Raw genomic sequence first — 26,746 nt, 5'->3', positions numbered from 1 at the left:
AATGCGACTCGATAAAAATAAAACGGGACACAGGTGTGTAACAACGCAATTTTAAAAAAAAAAATTGTTAAAAAAAGCTTTAACAATTATCACAAAAAGCCACATCTAGCGGCTTTTTGTAATAATTTATTGGTTTGAAAAAGAAATTGGAGAATTTCAACGATGACCAAACCTGGCAAATATCTTGAATGAGAATAATGACGATAACTTCCTTTAAGAGATGATCTTAAACGCAGTTTAGGGTTTTGTTATAACTTATAATAATTTATGACAAAATTCCACTCGACCTTAGTGTGACAAATTGTAGTAATTATTGCAAAATGCGTTAGCGTCTGAAAGAACACTATGTAACTAATGTTCGTAAATGCAGTTTTCGTCATTTTTCGTGCCTGTCATTTACCATGTCTAACATTCTGAGCACATATCATACACCCTCACGCAAGACTAGCATTCAGAAGACTGATAGTTGACAGGCTGGCACATGTGTATGCGCTGAAATTCGGCATTTTATACCAACCACCTAGATTAGGGGTTTGCTGTAACATATCTATAAATACTAGTAACTCACACCCAGAAACCTCTCGCCAATGCGGTAGCTGTTAGTTTCAAGTCCAGATCGTGTTGGCTCCCTCTCCGGCCGTACATGGGAAGGTCATCCAGCAACCTGCGGATGGTCGTGGGTTTCCCCCGAACTCTGCCCGGTTTCCTCCCACCATAATGCTGGTCGCCGTCGTATAAGTAAAATATTCATGAGCACGGCGTAAAACACCAATTAAATAAATAAATAGTAACTTACAGGCCCCTAGCACCATAAACACTCTCAATAGACCTACTTTTTTATGGTTTTGAAATCATTGCAATTTCTGAATTTTCTGTCCTGAACGAAGGACCTTCAATTTCTAGACACGCAATATGTAAAACAAATCTTCTTAATGAAGCTATGGTCGTTATCCTCATGACATCTGCCAGTATGGTTATTTTCTTGCAATAATTATTACAGACTTGTGTTGTTACACAGCTTTTGTGTTGTGAAATGAACTTCATGATGGCCTCGAATGTGATGAGATTTAATGGACTTCTGCGCGGTTTTATGCCGGGAAACTTGGTGCAAATAAAGGCAAGGTTGATCTACGCTTAACGCTTAAATGTCGAAAAAGGCATCTACGGAGTCAGGAGCTGTAGTCCCTGTAGACTTACTAAAACCGACGCCCGATCGTAAGCTCCCTGTTGCTTGCAGTTGGCCCGAAATGTTTCCAGTCGTCCAAAACCCCAGTTGCTGCCCAGGGCCCATGATCGGTCTGAGGCGACTGAATGTGTCAAAGACTTGGACACAGCAGTATAGGGCCCCACAGTTGATATATTTATACACGCACAGCTTTGCCTAAATATGATTTGAGTATGTTTGTAGTTAAACATCACCTGACGAGGTTTGAGGTTCTACTTAGCTCTTTTTGGCTTCCGCCGCCCGTAACTTAACCATCGTTCCATCAGTGTTACACATAGAATTGTACATGCATATATGTCCTATATACATGTAGTTTTGGACATGGCGCATACCACTATGCGTGGTCTGACATGCAATTATTTATTAATTTATTTATTTATCTTTTTATTTATTGAATATTTCACTTATACGACGGCGGCCAGCATTTTAGTGAGAGGAAACCGGGCAGAACCCGGGGGAAACCCACGACCAATTGAAGCCAAAGTAAATCAAAATCACAATGGAAATTTTATAACAGCAAAGACAAAAATTAAAATGTTGACCGATTGCATTTTCTACTATCTGACGGAGCAGTCCGTTTCTGACAACCGATTAATTCATTTCTGATACTGTATCACGATCGAATTACACATTAATTCGGTAAGTAGACGAAATACAAGATGTTTTTAAGATTTTAGTATGAAAATAAAGGAAAAATATAGCTTTTGGGTAAGATGTCTGGGAAAAGTAATCAAAATGCATCTGTATAGCCTTCAGACATGATAATTTCAATGTCCTGTAGTGCATTTACGTGGGAAGATCTTGCACCAACCTGCGGATGGTCGTGGGTTTCCCCCGAACTCTGCCCAGTTTCCTCCCACCACAAAGCTGGCCGCCGTCGTATAAGTGGAATAATCTTTAGTCAGCGTAAAACACCAATCAAATAAATAAATCCTATAGTGCTTTAAACATTATGAATAGGCAAACATTAGCATTTTGCCCGATTAGCCCCATGCTATTTATTATCCTGTTCCTTGCGAGGAACTCGGGTGCCCGAAACTACACCCAGGCCTATAGATGAGCTCTTACATGAATGTTTCGGTATAGTGTACTATAGTGAGGCGGCACTACATGTATATGGATAAAGCAGCTTTGGGACGGGCATACTGGTTAAGAGACCTCATATGAATTTGTAGTGTCTGAAATCCGGTTGCATGAAGGGGACAGGCAATCCTAGACAAACAAGGAAACGTCGCTTCTTTAGGTAGAGATGTCGATGTATAGGACTTAGGGGCCTACTATAGGCGTATACACGTATACATGTAGGTCTGTGTATAGGGCTATGTAAATATAGCCATATAGCTATGTAAATATAGGCGTATATACAGCTACATGCATGTAGGCCCTACATCTAAAAGTCTCACTGCATTATTGCATTTTTACAACAGTTCACCGGAATACGAGACAGTTTTACTTCGATTATATGAAAACCGTTTAGTAAAAAATAACAACTAGATTGATTATAGACCCATATATTTACAATTCAGTAATTATCTTTAATCTAGCCTCTATACAATTGGAATCTTGACTTCTGCAATAATTATTATGTTTGGTATGTCTTATTTATTTTATGTGCGTAAAAGGCAACAAAGATATGCTTTTAAAATAATAATAAAAAAACCCCTTCAAATGATATTTTATACACATTCCAAAATATACACATTTTATACACATTCTACATGGGCTGTCGGAATATCACCGTATTTTATCCTAAGCGTGCCGGTGCTTTCTTTGGCGCGGCAAAATTCTGACGAAAAAAATGGAAATACGTGCCGTTTTGAGAACACTTTTGCCTGGCGTGTGAAATGGCATGGAGCATGTCTCATCGTTTATCTTCATGTTAAATCGTCTGCAGGGTTGCAAGAAGAGAATCGTATACCCAACTCTCACGTCTCTACACTACAGGTGTAGCACACATGAATTTGGCCAATGTTTTTAAATCAGGAACAGTAACCGCACGTAACTGAAAATGTGTGAAGAATATGTTAGAGTTCCTTCCCTTTAATGATTAAGTTTTCTCCGCTAGACTTCGCGCTTAGCCCGGAAGAATGTAGGAATATTACTACGCTGTTTAGCCTTCAAATCAGATATTCCACCCTAGACATTACTGCTTGAGGTTTTAAATTTATACATCATTTATACTAATTCACAATACGTCATTGTTGAATGACGTTTCGTTTTCTTCGTTTTAACGCTTAACATATCATAAAACGTGGGAGAACTGTATTGTGTTGCGGAAGCCTGTGTGTAAGTCAGTGGAGGTACTAATCCGGCGTGGGAGACAAAAGCTTCAGATAGACAGCGCTTTAGAAGAATACCCGCGTGTTGGAACAACCAAGAAACAGTCAAAATGGACGATAAGTACAAATTACAGTTACAGATCGAAAGCGAAAACCTCGACCCGAGCTTTGAACACGCAGCTAGACTTGTTTCACAAGGTAAGCTTTCTACGTCATATAGCTGATCCGTGATCGTCTCGCACGTGTGTCCGGCGACATTGCGCTGGGGACGAGTTGATCAGAAAAAAATGTCCTTTGTCAAAGCCAATTTTCCATGGTTAGAACATTTTTTTATCCACAGACTACACAGCTTCCTTCCTTTGTCCCTTCCTTCTCACTGCGGCTTGGTTTCTTAAAATAATGTTCGGTATTTGCACATTTTTACGGCTAATAAGCATAAATAAATGTTCCACAAAAGGGCATTGTTTGCTGAACGTGATTTCTTAGTTCAGAAGTCCCAGGTACTTGTACATGTAGCATATTGTTCGGAGTTCTGTGTTTGAGTGGTGATTTTCAAGGATGCACGGAACATTTTATAAACGTACACAATATTCGTAATATGTACCAGATCAATTTATATTCAGAAATTTGGGGTGAACCTTGTAGTTATAAATCGAATCAAGACCAAATACCGTGTCGGTATTATTTTCTTTTACTTTAGTTTCTTCAGAAGGACAATGAAATAGATACAAAAAAGGTTATTTTGCATCAACTTCATTAAATTCAACATTTTAAAGAATTGTGTAGAATATGATTTTTCACTAATAATTGCATGTTGACCGTTCCAGCACCTCTCCAATCTGTTGAGTGTTAGATCTAACATAGGTCCGGACTTCCTGCTTAAGAAGGACACGGGTATAAAACTGAATTTGTTTCAGACATTTTTACCCCACCCCACCAGTGTGAAAGCGTATGTAAAAAGTGAATCTCCCTACCTACTCTCATGTTGTAGATAAGAACACAGCCACAAAATCATAAATCTAACCCTGCCCATCCTGGTTTGGAGCAGGCAGCAAACTTGGTGAAAGACTTAGCCTCTTCGCCAGGTTGGCACAGTCTGCTGAGACTCGTATGAAGACTCGGTCATAATGAAGCAAAGTTACAGGCTGTGTGTGTGATGGAGCACTAGCTGGGCCATCATCTTCACTACTGAATGCTTTACTAGTACATGATCATTTGATATTAACTATTGAAGAATCCAGTTTCAGAGAGGTTGTGAGCTTTGTTACTGTCTTGTGGATCCATAAAATTGATGACAGGCTTGAATTGGAGTTACTCTCGGATCTAGGCCATTTCCTTTGCATCTTCTCAGTCCACTTGGGAAGTATATTTCACAAGGTGCTGTTTGAACTGTATATCGATGTACCTCATTGAGGATGCCGTTTACTTGGCCCTTCAGTGTGGATGAACATTTCAGGTCAGTGGTGTACTAGAGGAGTACCACTGACATGGATGCAGATTACTAGACTCTTCCAAATGGACCAGCTGTTCTCCTCAGTACTTAGTTGGAGTACCAGTGGTTGATGTGATGTGGATTACCTAACTCTGCGGAATGGACATGCTTTTCTCAGTGGTTCAAGTGGTGATACCCGTCATACATGTAAATCAGTGACAGCCTTAGCTGGTCATCTGAATCAGGGGGGGATTGCATGATGTCACGCACAGGTACAGTTCAACGGCATTTCTTGAGCTGATGACCAGAGACGTACCTTGTAACTCTCACAATTCATAGAAAGATGATCCACCATTAAGAATACTTTGGGCAGTTTCAAATTATCACTTATTGTTTGCTTTTTGCTCTCATTCACAGAGTTAGAAAGGTTAGAAAGTGGGGCCCCTCCTACCAGCAGTGCACAGTCCCAGTCAACAGACACAGCAGGCCAGTTACTCCAGGTCCATGTGGACAAGCCAATTAAATTATCAGCCAAAGTCAAAATTCCAGTCAAAGAACATCCAAAGGTTAGTAATATATATAATGTGTGCAAGTATTTAAGGCACTTTAAGCGGAACTTTGCAGGTCATCTCTACTACAGCTTTCTTTGCCCTGGGGGTATGCGTGGTCTGGTGGTTAGAGTGCTAGCACAACATATTGACTTGGAACTCTCTCATCAATGCGATCACGGAGTTCAGGACCCAGTCCATGCTGGCTTACTCTCTGGTTGTACAAGGGAAGGGCTGCAAGCAACCAGAAGATCATGGATTTGCCCCCGGGGTCTGCCTGGTCTCTTCGCACAATTTTGGCTGCCAGTGTATAAGTGAAATATTATTGAGTATTGCATGAAACTCCAGTCAGATAAATAATTTGTGCCCATCAATGTAGACCAATAAAGTCTTTCTGTCTTCTTACAGTTTGAGGGGGACCGTGTTTAAAAATTCTGATCATTTGCTTACATTGAAATGCAGAGGAGCAGATTGCGAATTTCCTAATACATTATAACAACATATAAAAGCCATGCTCAACCCTGTTAGAGAGAATGTTATAGCATCACTGCATTATGGTACATAAGTTTTAAAGTGCAATTATGAATACCTGTATGCAATAATTTTTGTTTTTTTTTTTGTTTTCAGTTTAATTTTGTGGGAAAGCTTTTGGGTCCACAAGGAAATTCCCTGAAAAGGTTACAGCATGAAACAGGGACCAAAATGTCAATCTTAGGGCGTGGATCTATGAGAGATAAGGCAAAGGTAAGGGTAAATGATCTCTACTGGAGTTGACTTTTGACTAATTTCATTGTTTGACTGATTTTTATTATTTTTGTCTGGACTGACACCAAGATTATATAAATACTATTCCTGATTTTGGCAGTGGATTTAGGCTCTGTAATATGAACAAGGATGGTGACCATTCATGACATTATCACTGCCTAATTTCCATTCGTAATACATTTTTTCTGACTACGCTTAACCAACATGTTTTGGTTCCACTGCAGTACAACCCACAATTGTGTGGCTGATTGACAGTTGTGTGGTTGATCATGTGAATGGTTGAAGATTGAATGAATGAATGATTATGGCTTAACGCTGAATCGTTGCAGAACGTCATAGGATAGACAAAGAGATGCCTGGCTTCATATTTAACGATTTCAAAGGATTTGCTCAGATGTTAGTGGCACTTTATTCCCAGTTTGATAAATGTACGTTCAGCAGCAAGACAATTTCTTTGTTTGATGGATTTTCTCATGGTTATGACTTAGTAATACTAGAGGGCGTAATTTGTCTTGCAAATCAACAAAAAAATGCAGTCCTTGTACATACACGTGCTCACCATATAATGGTGTATCAGTGGGAGCTGGTGTTTGATCAGAATGAGGAGGCCTTAATTGTAAACTCCATTCCACTAGTTCTTGTTGTTTATGTATAGAAGGTTGAGCCTCCCACTTGGTGGGGGACATCTCCAAGAGCTATTTAATGGGATGGTAGTAATTAAAGCTACAGCAGGGTTCTCACATAGTGATAGTCTATATGTACATTTAATAGTTGTAAGGACTGGGGAGTGGATCAAGTCTCCTTGTAATGCTCTGTAAATACACATCTGGAATTAGCCCTCTGCTAGTCTAGGATGCTTCCCTAGTAAATGGTCCCCAACCCCACTTATTAGTGTGTGCCAGATGTGAGATGTCAGCCAACACAGCTTCTGGCAGTAGGAGAGACAGTGGGTCTGTAATTGGTAGGCTGCTTAGTCACTAAGTCTTCCTCAGCAGCCAGATGCCAGCCACTTAATGCCTAAGGTCATGGTGTGAGGCTGATCAAAATGCAGGCAGCAGAGATGAGGATTTGCGGATTTGTGATCTCAGAGGGAAGGCTGTATGCATCAAAGTTCAGGGGACTCCTTTTGGGATGCAGCCGTAGTTTGATACTGAGCAGACACCTTTTAGGTTTTCTCTGCTGCCAGGTTGAGAGGCTTATACTGCATGAACGAATGCGTAGCTGATCACAGGGTCGTCTAAATCACTTCATGAGCACATACACAAATCTGAGGGCAGACATACCATTTCTGTTCATTTAAAAAAAAAAAAAAAAAAAAATTACACTTATGAAAGCCTATGCATTTTTGGTGAACACATACATTGTAAACCATTAATATCTTTATTTTATGTATATAATATATTTAAAATTAATCATGTTATCTTTTGATGTATGAGGTCATGTGCCTGACCATTTTGATGCCATCATTGTTGTGGAGGTTAATGACTGTGATACTAGTCCTCATGACTTGTGTTTGTGTGCTAGCTTGACTGGAAACTAGTGCGGAATCTTTGTTGGCTATGATGAATTGTTGTCATCGGGTGTGCTAGTGATAATTTACAGCATCTACTTCCATCTGCTTTCTGACTCCTGATGTAGCAGAGCTATCAGTGGTGGCTTGTTTACAAAAACATCTTGTTATCCTCAATTATAGCTTGTACTATTCCAGACTCTCTGATGGTTAGCAGCTTGAATGCGCTGTAAAAGAGGATAGTAGAGCCTGAATCAGTACATATATGTGGGTATCTAGTCACAGCCTGCGTAGACAAGAATGATGATCTAAAGCCATTGGGCAAATCTAAAACCACATGTACAGTATACAAAGGACTAATCTACCACATATTTTTATGTGTAATAAAAGTCCCAATCGCCTTCACTTATACATGTACATGTACAGGTGCACACGTGTACACTTACATGGGCGTTAACACAGAGCAGTTGTGGTATCAGTTAAGAGGTTTAAGGTCATTGTTACAGCCTTTGCTAAAAATCTTGTACATGTACATGTTTTAGTATTCTGATGCAAAAAACTACTCACATGAAGCCGTTGGATTATGCAGTGCCATATTTCCAAGACGGGAAATCTATTGAAAATTGTCTGCTTATTACTGTGTAAAATTTTTTAAAACTTGGACTTGGTTTAGGAAATTGCATGTACATTGTACAATACCACGTTTGCATATTGTCTAGTGCACTTTGATTTTGCTGTTCCCATTCAAATTTGGCACTTTGCACTTTGTTTTCTTTATCGTTATGTAGTTATGTGTATTTAGTATCAATTACATTCCTCTGTAATTTGCCCCAAGTCAGCCTGATATCTTTGTGGCTGATGTTGGTTTCCTGTGAGGATACAGTAAGGGAGGCCGGGGGTCTATTTGTAGGCAGTGCATCTTGCTTACTTCAGATCCCTTGCCTTACATATAGTAGCGGAAATAATATAATGTTGTGGATGCATGTTATGCACAAGTACTTCTATGTATAAATCCTACTAGGTAATTTATTACAGAGAAACAAGTTTACTGTCATTGGTTGTCTGAGATTAACAGTTCATATCATCTTCATGCTTATATGTATATGTGAGAATGGAGTATGATGTAGAGGTTAAAAGCACTTGCCGGTCATTCACTGGCACAACCTGCACACAACTGGCAGATGGTTCAACCCACCCCCTCACCCCCACCCATTTTCCTACCACCATAAAGGTGTCCATCGTCATATAAGTGAAATATTCATCAGTACAGCATAAAACACCAAGCCAAAAAAGTCAGCAATACCCATGTGGTTTGATTTTGTAGTGTAATGTTTGTTAAAGATCACAACTCTGTAATTTTGTGTTATAATATGGCCGAAATTATTCAAGCACATCAAACAGGTATTGTCAAGAGTGGCTGTAATCCTCGTTTGTTTCCTGCCGTGTTGCTAATCTTTGTAATCTGGATCAGAAATTAAAACAATGGGGGATACATTGTCACTGTGTAAGACGGCATTCGCACCTATTGTGAGCATTATTGAAAGAACCTAAGAGGTGTAGCTTCATATTTAACCAGACTTTCACTATTGAGTGACTATTATTCTCTCAGAACAATAATGCAGCCTGTGCATGTTTAGTAATAAACAAATTTTAGTCTGATTTTAGAAGCTATAATGAAAGCACAAGAAGGTTGTAGAGGTTGTACCTTAACTCTCCTAGCCTGGAAACTATAAATTGTCTGCTTATTTCTGTACAATCTTCCTGGAATTTGAAATCGGAGGGCCAATGTAGGAATTTACATTTATGATGTTTACATTTTACTTGGCAAACCATTTTTCCTCTGTGTGCTCATGATTTTGATGCTGTTTTTCTTTTTTCGTCCTGATGCACTTGTTACGTGACTTTCTCTGTAGTTTGCCCCAATCTTTGCGGCTAGTGTTGTTTTCCTGTGAAGATGCAGTAACCAGCCCTGGGGTCCACTTGTAGCCAGTACATCTTGCTCACTTCAGGCCCTTCCCCTTACACACAACCGGCTCCGATAGCACCGTTGGTAGAGTGTCTGCTTGGGGAGCGGTAGATCCAGGGTCAATCCTTGGCCGAGTCACACCTAAGACCTTACAAGTGGAAGTTGTAACTTCCTCGTTTGGCATTCAGCATGGCGGGGATAGTGCAACAACTGGTTGACTCACATCAGTATAATGGTTTGGGCGGGGCGGCTTACTTGCCTTCGGTAAGGCATCTCAGTGAAGCAGCACTAGATAAAAGAACAGTGGAAATCCGTCCTGCAAGAAGGAGGCACATTACATGCACTCTAAGGATTCCCTCGCCGTCATATGATTGAAAAAGTACGATGTTAAACCCTAAGCACTCACTCACTCTTACACACATACCCAGGGAGAAAATATTGTTTTGAATCTAGTTGTAGATATATACTCAGGTACTTTTAAATAGACCTTATCAGGTATTTGATTGTAGACAACTGTCTGTTTTTACAATCTTTATATGACCAAGGCCTTTGGATGTTAAACATGCTATCACTCACTACAACACTCCTCTCTCCCATCTTAAAAGCCCAGTGTTTTTCTCTAATCAGAGTGAAAGAGAAAAAAAAACATCATTGACTACCATATTTTTTCTACATATGGTTAGATTACTCATAATTCCCAGCAGGGGATTTTTTGAGGATGGGCCTGAGTTACAATGTTAACTTGTTGCTGTATATTGTAGGCTCTGTGTGTATTATCATTCTGTAAGAGTTGATTGGTAGACATCTCAGAGTCCAGAAATCAATACAACAGCTGATGGCAATGGTACTGAGCTTGTGCATGTTCCAGGGCTTGTACATGTACCTGGTCATGTCCCTGAGCTTGAGATGTACCTGGCCATGTGCCTGAGCTTATACGTGTACCTGGCCGTGACCCTGAGCTTGTACATATACCTGGCCATGTCCCTGAGCTTGTACATATACCTGGCCATGTCCCTGAGCTTGTACATATACCTGGCTGTGTCCCTGGGCGTGTATGTGTACCTGGCCGTGTCCCTGAGCTTGTACCTGGCCGTGTCCCTGGGCTTGTGCAAGTACCTGGCCCCGTCCCTGGTGGTGTTCATGTACCTGGCTGTGTCCCTGGGCTTGTGCATGTACCTGGCTGTGTCCCTGGGCTTTTGCATGTACCTGGCCCTGTCCCTGGGCTTGTGCATGTACCTGGCCCCGTCCCTGGTGGTGTTCATGTACCTGGCTGTGTCCCTGGGCTTGTGCATGTACCTGGCTGTGTCCCTGAGCTTGTACATGTACCTGGCTGTGTCCCTGGGCTTTTGCATGTACCTGGCCTTGGCCCCGTGCTTGTACCTGGCCGTGTCCCTGGGCTTGTGCATGTACCTGGCCGTGTCCCTGGGCTTGTGCATGTACCTGTCCGTGGGCTTGTGCATGTACCTGTCCGTGGGCTTGTGCAAGTACCTGGCCGTGTCCCTGGTGTTGTACACGTACCTGGCCATGTCCCTGGTTATGTGCATGTACCTGACTGTGTCCCTGGTTATGTGCATGTACCTGGCCGTGTCCCTGGTGTTGTACATGTACCTGGCCATGTCCCTGGTTATGTGCATGTACCTGGCTGTGTCCCTGGTTATGTGCATGTACCTGGCCATGTTCCTGGGCTTGTACATGTACCTGGCCCTGTCCCTGGGCTTGTGCATGTACCTGGTCCTGTCCCTGGGCTTGTGCATGTACCTGGTCCTGTCCCTGGGCTTGTGCATGTACCTGGACCTGTCCCTGGGCTTGTACATGTACCTGTCTTCGTCCCTAGGCTTGTACATGTACCTGTCCCCGTCCCTGGTGGTGTACAAGTACCTGGCCTGGGCTAATCCCTGGGCTTGTACCTGCCCGTGTCCCAGGCAATGTCAGAGGGCTTGTACTATGGTAACTGGTCTGCTTGGACATGTGCATGTATATATAAAAACCTTTTTGTGTGTCCCTGGATCTTAAATTTCTGGTTGATTTCAAATTTCTTACATATGATGGATCTGCCATTGTCTTTAGAACAGACCTTTATCAAAGAGTAGCATGCAGAACTTCCAAAGAAACTTGGCGTTTCTGACTTACTGTGACAATCCAGACGTGTACATTTATGTGCACTTCAACTCATGCCCTACATTTTTCATTTATTTATCATTAACTGTTAACAGACAACTGAGACCTATTCGGACTAGGGCCAGGTTACTTCATGACAGAGATTTGCTGGAGCTGAATTTCCCATGGAAAGATGCTTTGTAGTCTGCACAATTTGGTTGAACATGAAATGGCCCAGTTCCAGGAGTGTTGCTATGGGCACTAATGGACACGATGGGGTTTTTGACTTCAGTGCTAGGTAAATGGGAGATTTCTGTTCATGCCGGATGAGCAGCATTTATCTGATGTATGTTTTGAGCAATAATTAGGCTTTGAGATGGAATTGGGAATTGCAGCCGTCATGAACACTGTGGGCCTGGCTGTTGCCCATTGGTTCTTGCTGCTGTATGTGGGATGGTTGTTTGGCTTTAACAAGCTATGTCTCCTTTCTTTTACAGGAAGAAGAATGTCGTAAAGAGGGAGGTAAATATGCTCATCTGAATGATGAACTTCATGTGCTAATCGAAGTCTTCACAGATGTGGCTGATGCCTATGCTAGGATTTCTCATGGCTTAACAGAGCTGAAAAAGTTTTTGATTCCTGTAAGTAACATCTGGAGCCTTCAATGTATATTAAAGTTTGTTTTTCATTGTTTTGAAGTCTTCATTTGAGAAGCTTTGATGCATGACTTAAGGTGTCAAAGGAACTGTTTTACAAGTCTATATGCATGTTCTATATGTATTAGGGCATGAGAACCGGTATGTGCAAGTTGATGTCGAATACATTTTGTTACATTGTCATATAGAGTAAAGGAACCAATACATCTGTACTCATTAATCTGGGGAGTGCTGAAGAGCATTTCTGCTAAAAATGAAGAAGAGAGTTGACAGTTCTCAGAAATAGGCTTGCCAAGGAGAATTCAGTATCACATTAACCAGCAATTGAAAGAAATATAAAGTTTGTAGTGAGAAGAAACCTCACTGGCGTGTCTGCCATGGAGATGAGAACTATATCTCTGCTTGTTGCAGGAACATAACGATGATATAGGAGAGCAGCAGAGGCAGGAGATGATGTTCCTCAATGGAGGTTACCAAGAGCGTGCCCCACCTGGAGGCCCTCCCCCACCCAGGGGCCGTGGGCGTGGCCGAGGGGGACCACCGCCACCCAGGGGACGAGGTGGCGTTGGTGGCTTATTGGCAACCCCAGGGGGCAGAGGCATAAGACAAGGGTAAGTTGTTTTGGCATGTCTGTAAATAGAAATTAAAGGATATCTCTTTTAAATCTGCACAGCTACAGACAGGTAATACTTAATGTATTTGTATGGTGTTAAAGTCATAAATTAGATAAATTCATTCATGTATATTTCTTTAAGGGTTTTTTTTTTATCAAATAATATTTAAACCATTCGCATATGTATATATATTTGACTTGAGTTTATAGTTTATGGTTTTCTAAATGTCCAGGTACTGTGTTTCATGCAGATCACTGCAATATATTTCTTGTGAGTTGGTTACTTCTTACAAATACAAAAACTGACCTGCACTGTGATTGTCATGGAGTGTTTCCCAGATTCATTCATTGTTTTGTTTTTTTTTACTCCACAGCGGCCCAGGTGGCTTCTCTGGAGTGGCGCGAGGAGCCCGAGGTCTACCCTCCCAAGGACTTAGTCGAGGGTCTGCTAGGGGTGTGGCACCAAGAGGTGGCATGCGACCCCCTGCCCCTCCACCAGCTCCAGCACCCATTCCAGCCGAAAGTTACGACGACTATGTAAGTACCATTTCCAGAGTTGCTCCAAATACCTCTGGAGGTGTATACTGAAATGGAATTCCAGTCCAGTACCTCTGGAAGTGTATACTGATATGGAATTCCAGTCCAATACCTCTGGAGGTGTATACTGAAATGGAATTCCAGTCCAATACCTCTGGAAGTGTATACTGATATGGATTTCCAGTCCAATACCTCTGGAGGTGTATACTGAAATGGAATTCCAGTCCAATACCTCTGGAAGTGTATACTGATATGGAATTCCAGTCCAATACCTCTGGAGGTGTATACTGATATGGAATTCCAGTTCAATACCTCTGGAAGTGTATACTGATATGGAATTCCAGTCCAATACCTCTGGAGGTGTATACTGATATGGAATTCCAGTCCAATACCTCTGGGTTTAAATCTGCTCATGCAGAAGACTTATGTCCCTGAATAATGTCTGATAATAAAACGTAGATCCATTTAAAATACCCACAGACATTCAAAGCAGGGTTTAAGATTTTGTTTTATTCTATTTTTGTTTTGTCTTTGTTTTCTGAAAAAAAATTATATATTCCATTTTGAACATCAGTTCCAATTTTAGTGGGGAACAAATCTAGGTCCTTGTTTCCCCTATTTGAAACCTTTTTTAAACTCTAATGAAAAGTAGGCTCCTGTAGGCATAATCTTGCCAAACCAGAGATCACAGCAGATGTAAATATATGTACATACTGGTTTATACAAGGCTCTAGATGTGTTTATTATCTGACAGAGTTTGGTTTGTCTTAGTTCTGCTGTAACTCCTCTTATAGTACACCTGCTGGACAGCTGTGAGGGCCCTACTGTAAGGCAGACATGTATCTGTACAGTTTTAGTTAACCAGTCAGCCTCCTGCATACATACAACTGCCCTAGGATTTGTGAAAGCCTGCAGTAAAAGAGTTTGGTGATGAGATGTTTATGTAAACAATTTCATGCTGTGGGGAAAGATGACAGATTTCGTTGTTTACCGCTTGTAAACATAGCGAGCTGCAACTAAACATAGTATATCAAGACTATCACAAGCTAATTAGAGGTGTGGAAAGAGATTTGGCACCTGGGACTCCTGTGAAACATGCATGAAGTAACATTCATGAACTTTTGTGGGGCTTTACAACCATTAAGTTTAATTTGCAAATAAGCAGCTTTTCCAGATCTGTCGCAAAGCAGCATTTTTTTTGCTGTAGAGAATACATGTAAGCGGTATTTTCCAGCTGCTTGTGAAATGTCTACCATACAAGTTGTCAGGTACATGTACAAAATGTACTTATTGTTGGTGCTTGTACTTGCTAATCTTTGAACTCAGTTTTCATTATTTTGTTTTGCCTATTGGCTTCCACCTGTTGTGTTTTAATTCCTGTCTTGAGTAAAAATTGAAAAGATCGACTCTCCTTCCAGTTTCCAAGTACAGAAGGCCAGATGTGGCTTTTGCGGCCATCAGCAGATTGTTTGTGCTGGGATCATGTGCAGTTAATATGTGTATTATAACTGCCTTAACACTTGTTGGCATATAAATTGTTTTGGAGCCCACTTTCTTCCAGACACAATTCTGGCCTTCATTGTATAAGTGAAATCTTCTGGAGTACAGCTTAAAACACCAATAATTAATTGATCATGAATATGTGGTTGGTATATTGCCAGAGTGGAGGCTATGACGACGCATATGCAGACCAGGGCTATGGGGATGGATACGACCAGTCATATGGAGCTCAAGCGTAAGTATCACACATCGCAGGATTTTTGGGTCTGAAAGCAAAGAGAACAGTTCTATGAGGGCATTTCTGAAGTGGGGAAAATTTCCACCGATTTACCAAAGTAGCACAAGTTTTAGAGTGTACTGTCACGGCATGTTTTGGCATCTCCATAAGGATTTCTTCTTTTTGTCGACCCTCATTCTTATGAAGCACAAGACTTAGTTGATTGAATACTTATGGAATTAATGTTATTTGCAATAAAATGTTAATGTTTGTGTTTCCAGTGATTTGGCCAGGCCATGATAAAAAAAAAAAGTAATGTGTCTCTAAGTTTGGGCCAGCTCATTTTTTGATATACCACATTCATCTTCGCACCATGAATGTAGACCCTAAAAATCTGATATGGAGGATCAAAGTGCTGATTGTGATCCCCTATCCTGCCTGTCTACAATAACTGTGTAGTTGTGGCTGGGCTTGTGTGTATGCTGGGTGATCAGTCCCTGTTGTGTCTCCACACTGGGTGTTTTACCTGGGAGTGGGGACATGCGTACCTCTGCCTGGCCACAGAGTAACCCAGGATCATAGTGCTGACTGTGATTCCCAATCCTGTCAGTCTCCAATCCCTGGAACAATATAAAATCAATACATTCCACAGAAATTTGGACTTCCTCAACATTCATACCTTTATGTGAATTATCTGGACTTAAAAATCCATAAAATGCGTTTTTGGTTGCAGATCTCTTTTTTTTTTTTTTTTTTTTTTATACTCATATTTTTATGCCATGTTTGGTAAAAGCTTGTACGTCTTTAGTTGTATATGCATGTTGGCAGGATGTGTTCTGTGATTGTGTAGCCTAGTGTGGAGTCGTCTTGATGATGGCAATATGTTGTTGTTGTTTTCAGGAGTGATACCCAATATTTTGACTATGGTCATGGAGCACAGACAGACAGCTATGATGATGGATATGGTAAGTACTGCTATGCAATACCTGAAGTAAAGGCAAGGAAAACACTAAAACGAAGTGTATCAGATTTTGTTTAATTTTTCCTATCAAATGAATGATGAAGTGTAGCAGTATGTGTGTTATGTGGCAACAACCTGATGGGATGTCACTGGTCACAATATGGTCAGAAAAGACCATCGAAGAATTGAAAGTTACAAATGCATTTACCAGTTTGAAATAGTACTAAAAATGAATCAATATTTTCTATGGACTGTGTTGAATTGTCTTTCTTTTAAAATGCACTTCACATTGTTTGCTTTGCCTTTTTAAGATCATTGTAACTGACTTTCTTTAATTTGTAATTAGCAAAGTTTAGTAAACGAGTGAACTAATTCTGTGTACAAGTAGTGTTCGTGGGTTTGAGGTGTGTAGTGCATTGTGTAATAGTTCTGTTATTTAGTGCCTTTATTCTCAGTGCACAGTACCATGAGGTTGATGATTCATGCTTTAGTCAGTTTCTTCTGCTAATTCTGTGTACAAGTAGTGTTCGTGGGTTTGAGGTGTGTAGTGCATTGTGTAATAGTTCTGTTATTTAGTGCCTTTATTCTCAGTGCACAGTACCATGAGGTTGATGATTCATGCTTTAGTCAGTTTCTTCTGCTAATTCTGTGTACAAGTAGTGTTCGTGGGTTTGAGGTGTGTAGTGCATTGTGTAATAGTTCTGTTATTTAGTGCCTTTATTCTCAGTGCACAGTACCATGAGGTTGATGATTCATGCTTTAGTCAGTTTCTTCTGCTAATTCTGTGTACAAGTAGTGTTCGTGGGTTTGAGGTGTGTAGTGCATTGTGTAATAGTTCTGTCATTTAGTGCCTTTATTCTCAGTGCACAGTACCATGAGGTTGATGATTCATGCTTTAGTCAGTTTCTTCTGCTAATTCTGTGTACAAGTAGTGTTCGTGGGTTTGAGGTGTGTTGTGCATTGTGTAATAGTTTTGTTATTTAGTGCCTTTATTCTCAGTGCACAGTACCATGAGGTTGATGATTCATGCTTTAGTCAGTTTCTTCTGCTAATTCTGTGTACAAGTAGTGTTTGTGGGTTTGAGGTGTGTTGTGCATTGTGTAATAGTTCTGTCATTTAGTGCCTTTATTCTCAGTGCACAGTACCATGAGGTTGATGATTCATGCTTTAGTCAGTTTCTTCTGCTGCCCCTGTCAAACTACACCTTAGGCTCTAGCTTCCATTGACATGTCCATTTCTTTGTTTTATCTGCTAAATGTATGTAAGCTGTACAGCATGTACTGTTGTAAGCTATACACCCAATGCACTCTGTAGTTAAAACTATTTAGTTTTTGAAGGACGGCATATGTTATTGGTTACTGTAAGGTATACACCTTATTGATAATCAAGTATTTGAAGTAAAGCTTAATTACTCAGTTGATATATACTTGAAATGCAGATGGCATCCGTCTGTAAGAGACATTTTCACTGAGACCTTGGGTGTACAAATCATTAGGGTCATAGTTATGCCCAGATTGTGTCCTCTTTCAGAGACAAGGGCTGCTGGACGTAAGTAGAAAGCAGTCCTGCTGATTTGTTGTTACCATCCATGTCCATGTAATGGGCAGCTACAGAGTTAAACAGAATGGGTGGTAAAGATGGATGGGGTACCATTAGTCAAAATGTTGTAGTCAAGTATACTTACCTCTTGTCTAAACACATTCCTGCTTGTAGCTGGTCTTGTCTTCATAGCATGGCTGCAGATCGTGTGATGGATACTGTGGAGACCCATACATCAGGCTTGATAGACAGCACAGCTGTGAAGAGCCTGTCCCCAGACATGAGTTGGGTAGGGGCGGTAGATTGATAAGAGCACTTGTACTTGGACAGGGACTGATTGTCAAGGGAGGGAGAGGGTCAGAGCCAGTAAGGACTGGTGGCTGTTTGAATAAAAACTATTTGTACATGTTGAGTTTTGTACACACATGTATACCGAGTTGTTGGTCACGTAATTAGTAATTTCAATTAGGTGATTAGCAGTTGTCAGGCTGCATGTATATTGTTGCATTGGCAGTGGTGAAAAGAATCTGTTCTATTGAAAACTATGGCCATATTCACAGCCCATGAAAAGTTGTATTGAAAATAGCCAATTCTGACTAAGTTTAAACTCCCCCATATTTTCACCCCCCCCCCCCCCCCCCCCTAAAAAATTGTTGTGAGAGGGGATAGAGGCAGCCAAGATTAGATACTGGGCAGTGGGTAAAGCCTGAAGAAACCTGCTGATTAAGGTATAGTGTCACCAGCAGGATTAATGGCCCTGACATTATATTTGGCTATTTTGACCTGGGTGTCCAGGCTGACACTCGTACAGCATTGTTAGTTGGAAAGTGTAACCTGGGTGTCCAGGCTGACACTCGTAGAGCATTGTTGGGTGGAAAGTGTAACCTGGGTGTCCAGGCTGACACTCGTAGAGCATTGTTAGGTGGAAAGTGTAACCTGGGTGTCCAGGCTGACACTCGTAGAGCATTGTTGGGTGGAAAGTGTAACCTGGGTGTCCAGGCTGACACTCGTAGAGCATTGTTGGGTGGAAAGTGTAACCTGGGTGTCCAGGCTGACACTCGTAAAGCATTGTTAGGTGGAAAGTGTAACCTGGGTGTCCAGGCTGACACTCGTAGAGCATTGTTAAGTGGAAAGTGTAACCTGGGTGTCCAGGCTGACACTCGTAGAGCATTAGGTGGAAAGTGTAACCTGGGTGTTCAGGCTGACACTCGTACAGCATTGTTAGGTGGAAAGTGTAACCTGGGTGTCCAGGCTGACACTCGTACAGCATTGTTGGGTGGAAAGTGTAACCTGGGTGTCCAGGCTGACACTCGTAGAGCATTGTTGGGTGGAAAGTGTAACCTGGGTGTCCAGGCTGACACTCGTAGAGCATTGTTGGGTGGAAAGTGTAACCTGGGTGTCCAGGCTGACACTCGTAGAGCATTGTTAGGTGGAAAGTGTAACCTGGGTGTCCAGGCTGACACTCGTAGAACATTGTTAGGTGGAAAGTGTAACCTGGGTGTCCAGGCTGACACTCGTAGAGCATTGTTAAGTGGAAAGTGTTACCTGGGTGTCCAGGCTGACACTTGTAGAGCATTAGGTGGAAAGTGTAACCTGGGTGTCCAGACTGACACTCTTAGAGCATTGTTAAGTGGAAAGTGTAACCTGGGTGTCCATACTGACACTCGTACAGCATTGTTAGGTGGAAAGTGTAACCTGGGTGTCCAGGCTGACATTCCTAGAGCATTAGGTGGAAAGTGTAACCTGGGTGCCCAGACTGTCACTCGTACAGCATTGTTAGGTGGAAAGTGTACCTGATGTTAACTAGGGTGGCTTTTGTTTTATTTTCAGGAGATGCTCAGTGGGGCTCAACAGTTCCGGCAATGAAAGCCCCTGTGTCACGTGGGCGAGGCCAGTATCGCTCGCACCCGTACGTTGGGGGAGGTAGGGGTGTGGCCTACTAATGTCATCCCCTGTCACCGGTCATCTCCATTCTACTGGTTCCAGAAACCACCGATGTCACACCAAATTGTGCTGGAGCTCTTCCAGAGTCACGAGGTATCTTAGCATTCAGTCCTTGATCGTCTTATGACCAAACATTATTGGAGGATAGACCCTAAACTGAAACGTGAACATTCTCAGCTGTGAATGGTAAACCCCTCAACTCTCAAAACGGTTGCTGCCTCAAGCTCTGGCTAAACTGGACTACCATTCATTGTTCTCCGCCATGTTTAAACGCTAGACTTAAATGCCAGGTACGAGTTAAATTTTGTGACCATGTATAATATATAATATTTCATTGTTTAAGGTATAAATATTCACACGCTCTGAAAAGGTCATTTCTTTGGTACTGTTTGAGATGTAAAACTTCATTCTGTTAAGCATATGTGAAAGTTTTTTTTAAGTGTAATAAGCTAAATGGGGGAAAATAAACTATTACCATTGTTTTTTTAGAGTGTAAAAGTGTTGGATAAATGAAATATCTGATAGGCACTGTAATTTTAATCCCTTTTTTTAAATACATTGTTTTCTGAGACTTCGATAATGATTGTATGTCAATGGAGACTGATAATACATAATTGTTCAAAAGATTCACCTGTTTCATAATTCGGATCTGTAAAGTTTTGGTCACTGAAAGGCTTGAAGTAGTAATGGTTTACACTGCAGATTTAACCTAATGTCCGAGTTTAAACAAAAAATCACTTTTCTGCAGATGTTAAAAAAGATAATCTTCAATATTTTTTCGTATTCTGTAGGTGTCATTTTATCGTGGAAATTAAGTTTGTCCTAGGGTGCAGGTGACGCTAGCCCAGTAGCTGTGTACATAATACACTTGTTCATACACTATTTTCATCGATAATCAATAAAACTTGGATAAAACTATTGTTGACACTTCTGTTCACTTCTTAAATGTTTGTCTTCAATGTTGCTTTAAACTTTCAAAGTTTTGCATCCTGAAAAGACTCTGAATCTACATGTATGTATTCTGTGAATACTGTACTCAGGCATCCAGAGTAAATATTTCTGTGAAAACCAGGAAAAAAAAAACAAAGAAAAAATAAGAGAAAAGTTAAGCTCCTGAAATTGACTGCTTGAATATTGCAGTAGGTAGATGGAAGCCTAAAAGTTAATACAACAGTGCAGATGTTAAAATGTGTACTCTTCTGAGACAAAAAAAAAATCCAGAAGGAGTGTTGGAGATATGCAAAATTTTGAACTGCATGTTGTAAAAGAAAAAAAGTCCAGTGGATTGTTGTAATGCTGTTCAAAGTAAGACTGGCCAAGCTCAGAAGACGAATTAAATCCAGAGATTAAACAAGAGTAAGAAAACTACAAACTGTGGAGCCTTGTAATGACAGGTAAAGTACATGAAACTCTTACCCTACATGCTGAGTCTAATGTGATGGAATATAATATTGTTGGAAAAGAACTGTGGCTTAGACAATCATAAACCACCAAATGTTATGTTTTAATATTTAATATAACCATCCTGTCTGCTGTAAACTAGTTTACACATGGAGTTAATGTGATCCGAACTTACATAGCCGATTAAAACTTGTAATTAAATGGATCTTATTATAACTAAATATATGTATGCATGTTAGTATGTTACCTGCGCTTTCTACGTCACCATACCAGTGCCTACAAAAATTCTGCTCTTCCGTTGCCCATTTTACAGTACTTAAATACAAAATAGTTGGAATAAACTAGTTGTTCTAGATGGAATCAAGATAAATGTTGAGGTAACAAATGTGCTCTGTACTGTTTATCTGAAAATCTGTATTTGGAATGTAGCAAACTCTCTTGGTAGTTTTGTGATTGATGTGGATGCCCGTTTGCCATCGTAACTAGAACATTGGCGACAGATATATATTTTCGGTTTTCTGGGTGTTTTGTAGTTGTCATGTAGAGGAAAATACTGTCAGCTGATATAAGTTATGTGTTCTGATTTTTTCTGTGAGTAATTGGTAGTTTCTTTGAAGGAATCAGTACTGGCGTTACAGTTGAGATGATTATCGTATATATTGAAAGAGATAGAACAGTTGTCCTGGGGAGGAAATGATCAGCGAGCACTCGTATACCGTAATAGCGGATCTGACCGTAACACCCAGTATTTACCATTTGTGTCTGTGGTTCTACAACAGTATTCTGTACTGTTGATAGCTGTGCTGGAAACAGGGCTGGTGATTGGATTCTTTTTGGATAGACAATTCTTCGATTTCCATGTGCATCAGTATTTTTGGCATTGATTTGGGTGTTTTACATATTCATATATTGTAAGAAGGAAGGGTAAAACTGCACAGCATCCTTCCCGTTTATGCCTTCCCATCCTCATCAATTAGTACTTCTGTTCTTTTCGAGTCTTTCGTCAGACACATCAAGGTTTTTAACAACGTGTACCTTGTGCTGACAGCGTGACGTAAATGGTTGATTAATGTTCTAAGGAAGACCAATAGAAAGCTGGTATCGAGGCCTTTGTTTTGTTCTAAATTAGAAAATGCTAACGGTCTGTCTGAGCAGGGCAGGATTCGGTACAGTAGCCCGATTGGTCTTGCCTTGAGAGGTTTCCCTGATATTTCCAGGCTGTGGTTTGGACGCGGGGTCATGTAGAAGCTGTTTTACAGCAGGTCAGCTCGGTTCACTTTTCAAGCAATCTAGTGTTGTCGTTTTTTTTTTTACACTGTTCACTTGAGCCTCAACTTGTGTTAATTATGATGAGGGTAGACGTTAGAATGTGGTTACTAGGTTATCTTTAAACCTCGAGTCCTTAAAATAAACAGATCGTCGCTATAATAAGACCTCTTGTCGGTCTGTTAATACAGAAGAGCAACTGTTGACGTCCATATGCCGGGTGTTTTTTCGGGCGAGTATACTGCAGCTAATGGGAAAGCCAGTTGATTTTGCGGATTTTTAGTACACAAGAACTATCCTGTCGAATTGTTTGCTGGTGTCGATAAAGCTGGTTTATTGGAGACGGTTTTCGCCACGAATTCCTCTTTTAGACTTACTACAGTACAATTATTATCTTGCCCTAGAAACTATTTTGCTGAATGTCGTTCTGAAGCCGTATTGTACAAAGATGTTTTCTTTTCTTCTTTCCACAGGATCAATCTCAACGGTCTAGTCACTGCCATTCCAAAACCCAATTTACAGGTCGAGCCGATTTCTACAACTATTTTTCTACCAAATAAATATTTTATCAAAAGATTCAAAGGTGTTGAGGTTTCGTCTATTTGTCTCTCACAATGGCATATGTACACATGCTCAAAGAAATAGGCAATCTTGCAGAATAATGGAATCGGGTATAATGGTGACCAACCAAATCACCCTTCATTTACTTAGATTGAATTTGAGGAAGATAGTTTCCTTTGGTTACTCTGAGGTAAAAAAGCTCAACACTGTCAATATAATCCCTTGTACACAAGGGAACTATGTTGTAATCTAGTCTCTTTGTGAACTGTAAACGTGATCGAAGCACTGGAACTCCACACATCATGAAACTAGAATAGTTTTTTAATGGTATTTCATGGTAGTTCTTGAATTCTGTTGTAATAAGTGCTTACTTCCTACAAGATATGTAGTAGGACATTTATTTTCGATTTTAAGTTTTTTTTCCACGCGGAAACGCCGGTCTTTAAATCGCAGTATTCACACGACAGTATTGTCCTTGGTTTTGTGGGAAAAGCATTGATTTAGAGGTCCTTTTGCAAAGCGGGAGTTGTTTCTGGGCAAAATGTACCGCCGAAAAATACCGAGGCCTCAATACGCTGCAAGGGACGTGAATTAATGTTCATGGACCGTTTTACAAAGCTGTCGCAACGTATTCAGTACGGTAAGGTACACGTAACTGAAGTTGCTCATACCTGTCCAATGTTAGGCATGGTACATAGTACTTCTGCACGGTAGACGACAGAGCTGTCGCAAAACGCGCCCCGCCTAACGACCATAGCAACCTATAATGAACCCCTAAGTTAGTACTTTCTGCTGCCTTGCTTGGCGCTCAGGAAGGAAACCGGACTGGTTAGGTACGGTGTACTTGAGTAGGGATGCCCTGTCTGGTGTTCAGTGGCGGCATGGACTGGCCCTGTCACGAAAAGCCACAGTACATACACACTCACATAATGCAAAATTGTTTAGTACGACGTATAACACCAGGCCTCCGGGTCAAGAAGCAGTTCAAAAATAAGCTTTGCCCGCAACCTGCGGATGGTCGTGGGTTCTCCCTTGGGCTCTGTCGGTTTCCTCCCACAATAATGGTGGTCGCCATCGTATAAGTGAAATACTCTTGAGTACCAATCGAGCAAACAAACATGGTCAAAAACTAGGTATTTTTTTGAATGGGAAGTAGTCAAAAAGGTATAGGACTGGGCGTGGAGAGATCTTGGCCCTTACTTCAGAACTCGAGCCCTTTATCATGACATCGCGTGATCGAATCCAGTTTGCGCTGTGTCAGTCCTGGTAAAGATGCGATATAACCCGCGTACATGTAGCAACGAACGCCTATATATGGTAAGCTATGAATCGAAACTATATAAACAATTTACGCACAGCTGTAGAACTACGGCAATGCAGATCTTACCATTTTATTTTGGGACGAGGAACGGAGTAAGGGGTTCAATCAGTTCCAACCTTACACTAAACCAATGTTTTGATTTGTGCAGGACTGCATGGTACACGTAGGATGTGAAACTTGTAGCAGTCTCTTCACACAGCCAACACATCCGACTGTGTGAAGAATGGAGGAAGGGGGAATGCTGCAGTCTCTTCATACATTCAACACATCAGATTGTGTGAAGAATGGGGGGATGTAGCAGTCTCTTCATACATTCAACACATCTGATTGTGTGGAGAATGGAGGGAGGGGGGGAATGCTGCAGTCTCTTCATACATCCATCACATCTGATTGTGTGGAGAATAGGGGGATGTAACAGTGTCTTTATACATCCATCACATCTTATGGTGTTTAGAATGAGGGCGGGGGGGGGGGGGGGATGTAGCAGTCTCTTCACATATCCATCACATCTGATTGTATGAGGAATAAGATGGGGGACTGCAACAGTCTCTTCATACATCTAACACATCTGATTGTGTGAGGAATAAGAGGGGGGAATGCAGCAGTCTCTTCATACATCCATCACATCTGATTGTGTGGAGAATGGGGGGATGTAACAGTCTCTTCATACATTCAACACATCTGATTTTGTGTGTGTGGGGGGATGTAGCAGTCTTTTCATACATCCATCACATCTGATTGTGTGGAGAATGGGGGGATGTAACAGTCTCTTCATACATTCAACACGTCTGATTGTGTGGAGAATGGGGGGGGGGGGGGGGGGATGTAGCAGTCTTTTCATACATCCATCACATCTGATTGTGTGGATAATGGGGGGATGTAGCAGTCTCTTCATACATTCAACACGTCTGATTGTGTGGAGAATGGGGGGGATGTAGCAGTCTCTTCATACATCCATCACATCTGATTGTGTGGAGAATGGGGGGGGGGGATGTAGCAGTCTCTTCATACATCCATCACATCTGATTGTGTGGAGAATGGGGGGGGGGGGGAGTGTAGCAGCCTCTTCACATATCCATCACATCTGATTGTGTGAGGAATAAGAATGGGGAATGCAGCAGTCTCTTCATACATCCAACACATCTTATTGTGTGAAGAATGGAAGGGGGTGGGGGACTGCGACAGTTTTTTCACACATCCAACACATCTGATTGTGTGGAAAATGGGGGGAGGGGGGGGCGGAGTTGTAGCAGTCTTTTCATACATCGAACACATCTGATTGTGTGGAGAATGGGGGAGAAAAGGGAATGTAGCAGTCTCCAGATCGCAATGAAATTTTGCACAATGATTGACGTGCAGGTGCAATTGTGCACTAATGGGCATGCGCAAACTAGAAATCGGTCGATTTTGAAAATTTCACCAAAAGAGTCAACCAGATTTTTCACCGCCACATTTTGATTTCATCAGAGAATTCGTGTTACCAGTCCTGAAATATTCGTGCGGATGGGCATTAAGGACACTGACTAAAGCGATTGACCGGATCCTGTGGCCCGCGTGTTGAAACAGTTGATCAGTTGAAACAATTAGTCTAGCGTCGAGATGGGATGGAGTCTACTCTTGACGATTTGAGACGCCACCTTCAGGAAGAGTGGTTAGCCATCCCGCAACGTCAGATTGCACGCCTCATCAACACAAAGCGAGCGCGTTGTCGAAATGTGATAAAATCTCGTGGCGGCTACACACGATATTGATATTTAATGGTCATCGAGTGAAAATGATCGAATTCTGTGATAAAGAATTGCCGTTGAAAAATCTGGTTGACTCCTGTTGTGAAATTTTCAAAATTGACCGATTTTCAGTTTGCGAATACCCATTAGCGCACAACTGCACCTGCACGTTAACCCTTGATGTACCGCGTCCACCGGATTACTGGAATGGTGTGTGCAAAATTTCATTGCGATCTCGTACATATCAAGGGATATATCAAACAACATTTTGGGGGGGAACTTACTTTTGTTGCACTGTTTAGTAGTCTGTGTAATAACAGTGCTCTGGTCGGTTTGCCATTGTCCTCAATGCTGTGGTTCTTGTGAATGGCCACGTCATGATCATTTTAGGCCCGTCTTTCCATTTCTGCTGATATCTTACATTGTTTAAAACCTACACACTGAAAAGTGTGCCCTCTATCCTGCACCCCGCACACTCTGATCTGTCGATGTACCAGTGGAGTAAATGTATACATGTACTAGGGGAAAGCGCCCCTATGAACTCTTGAGTCAGGATTTATTGACAGCTAATGTTTCTTCTATTTATTTATTTTACAGTATGGGTTGCCATTCAGATTCTGCAAGCCTTCCTTTGAAAGTTTCAAAGATGATTACTCTTTGCATGACCAGTGATTTAACTCT

The 26,746-nt window shown here is 41.3% G+C and overlaps 1 protein-coding gene across 2 annotated transcripts; it reads left to right on the top strand.

The window, feature by feature from the left end:
* The first annotated feature begins 3,368 nt into the window (after positions 1-3,368).
* Positions 3,369-23,006, top strand: LOC135469767 (KH domain-containing, RNA-binding, signal transduction-associated protein 3-like). Of its 2 annotated transcripts, XR_010444361.1 has the most exons (10): positions 3,369-3,702; positions 5,354-5,502; positions 6,112-6,228; positions 12,320-12,463; positions 12,890-13,089; positions 13,466-13,628; positions 15,290-15,363; positions 16,246-16,310; positions 19,676-19,882; positions 22,930-23,006. XR_010444361.1 is itself a non-coding variant. In XM_064748355.1 (9 exons), the coding sequence occupies exons 1-9, from the start codon at positions 3,615-3,617 to the stop codon at positions 19,786-19,788; spliced, it is 1,113 nt and encodes a 370-aa protein (XP_064604425.1). In that variant the 5' UTR covers positions 3,370-3,614; the 3' UTR covers positions 19,789-20,708. The 2 variants fall into 2 exon arrangements, 1 of the variants encoding a protein (XP_064604425.1); XM_064748355.1 differs by lacking the exon at positions 22,930-23,006 and having other exon boundaries at positions 3,370-3,702; positions 19,676-20,708.
* The last annotated feature ends 3,740 nt before the right edge of the window (positions 23,007-26,746 follow it).

The sequence above is a fragment of the Liolophura sinensis genome, chromosome 7 (assembly GCF_032854445.1).
Source record: "Liolophura sinensis isolate JHLJ2023 chromosome 7, CUHK_Ljap_v2, whole genome shotgun sequence".
Classification (NCBI taxonomy): Eukaryota; Metazoa; Mollusca; class Polyplacophora; order Chitonida; family Chitonidae; genus Liolophura; species Liolophura sinensis.
The sequence above is the reverse complement of the archived record's forward strand: the minus strand, read 5'-3'. Positions and strand labels throughout refer to the sequence as shown.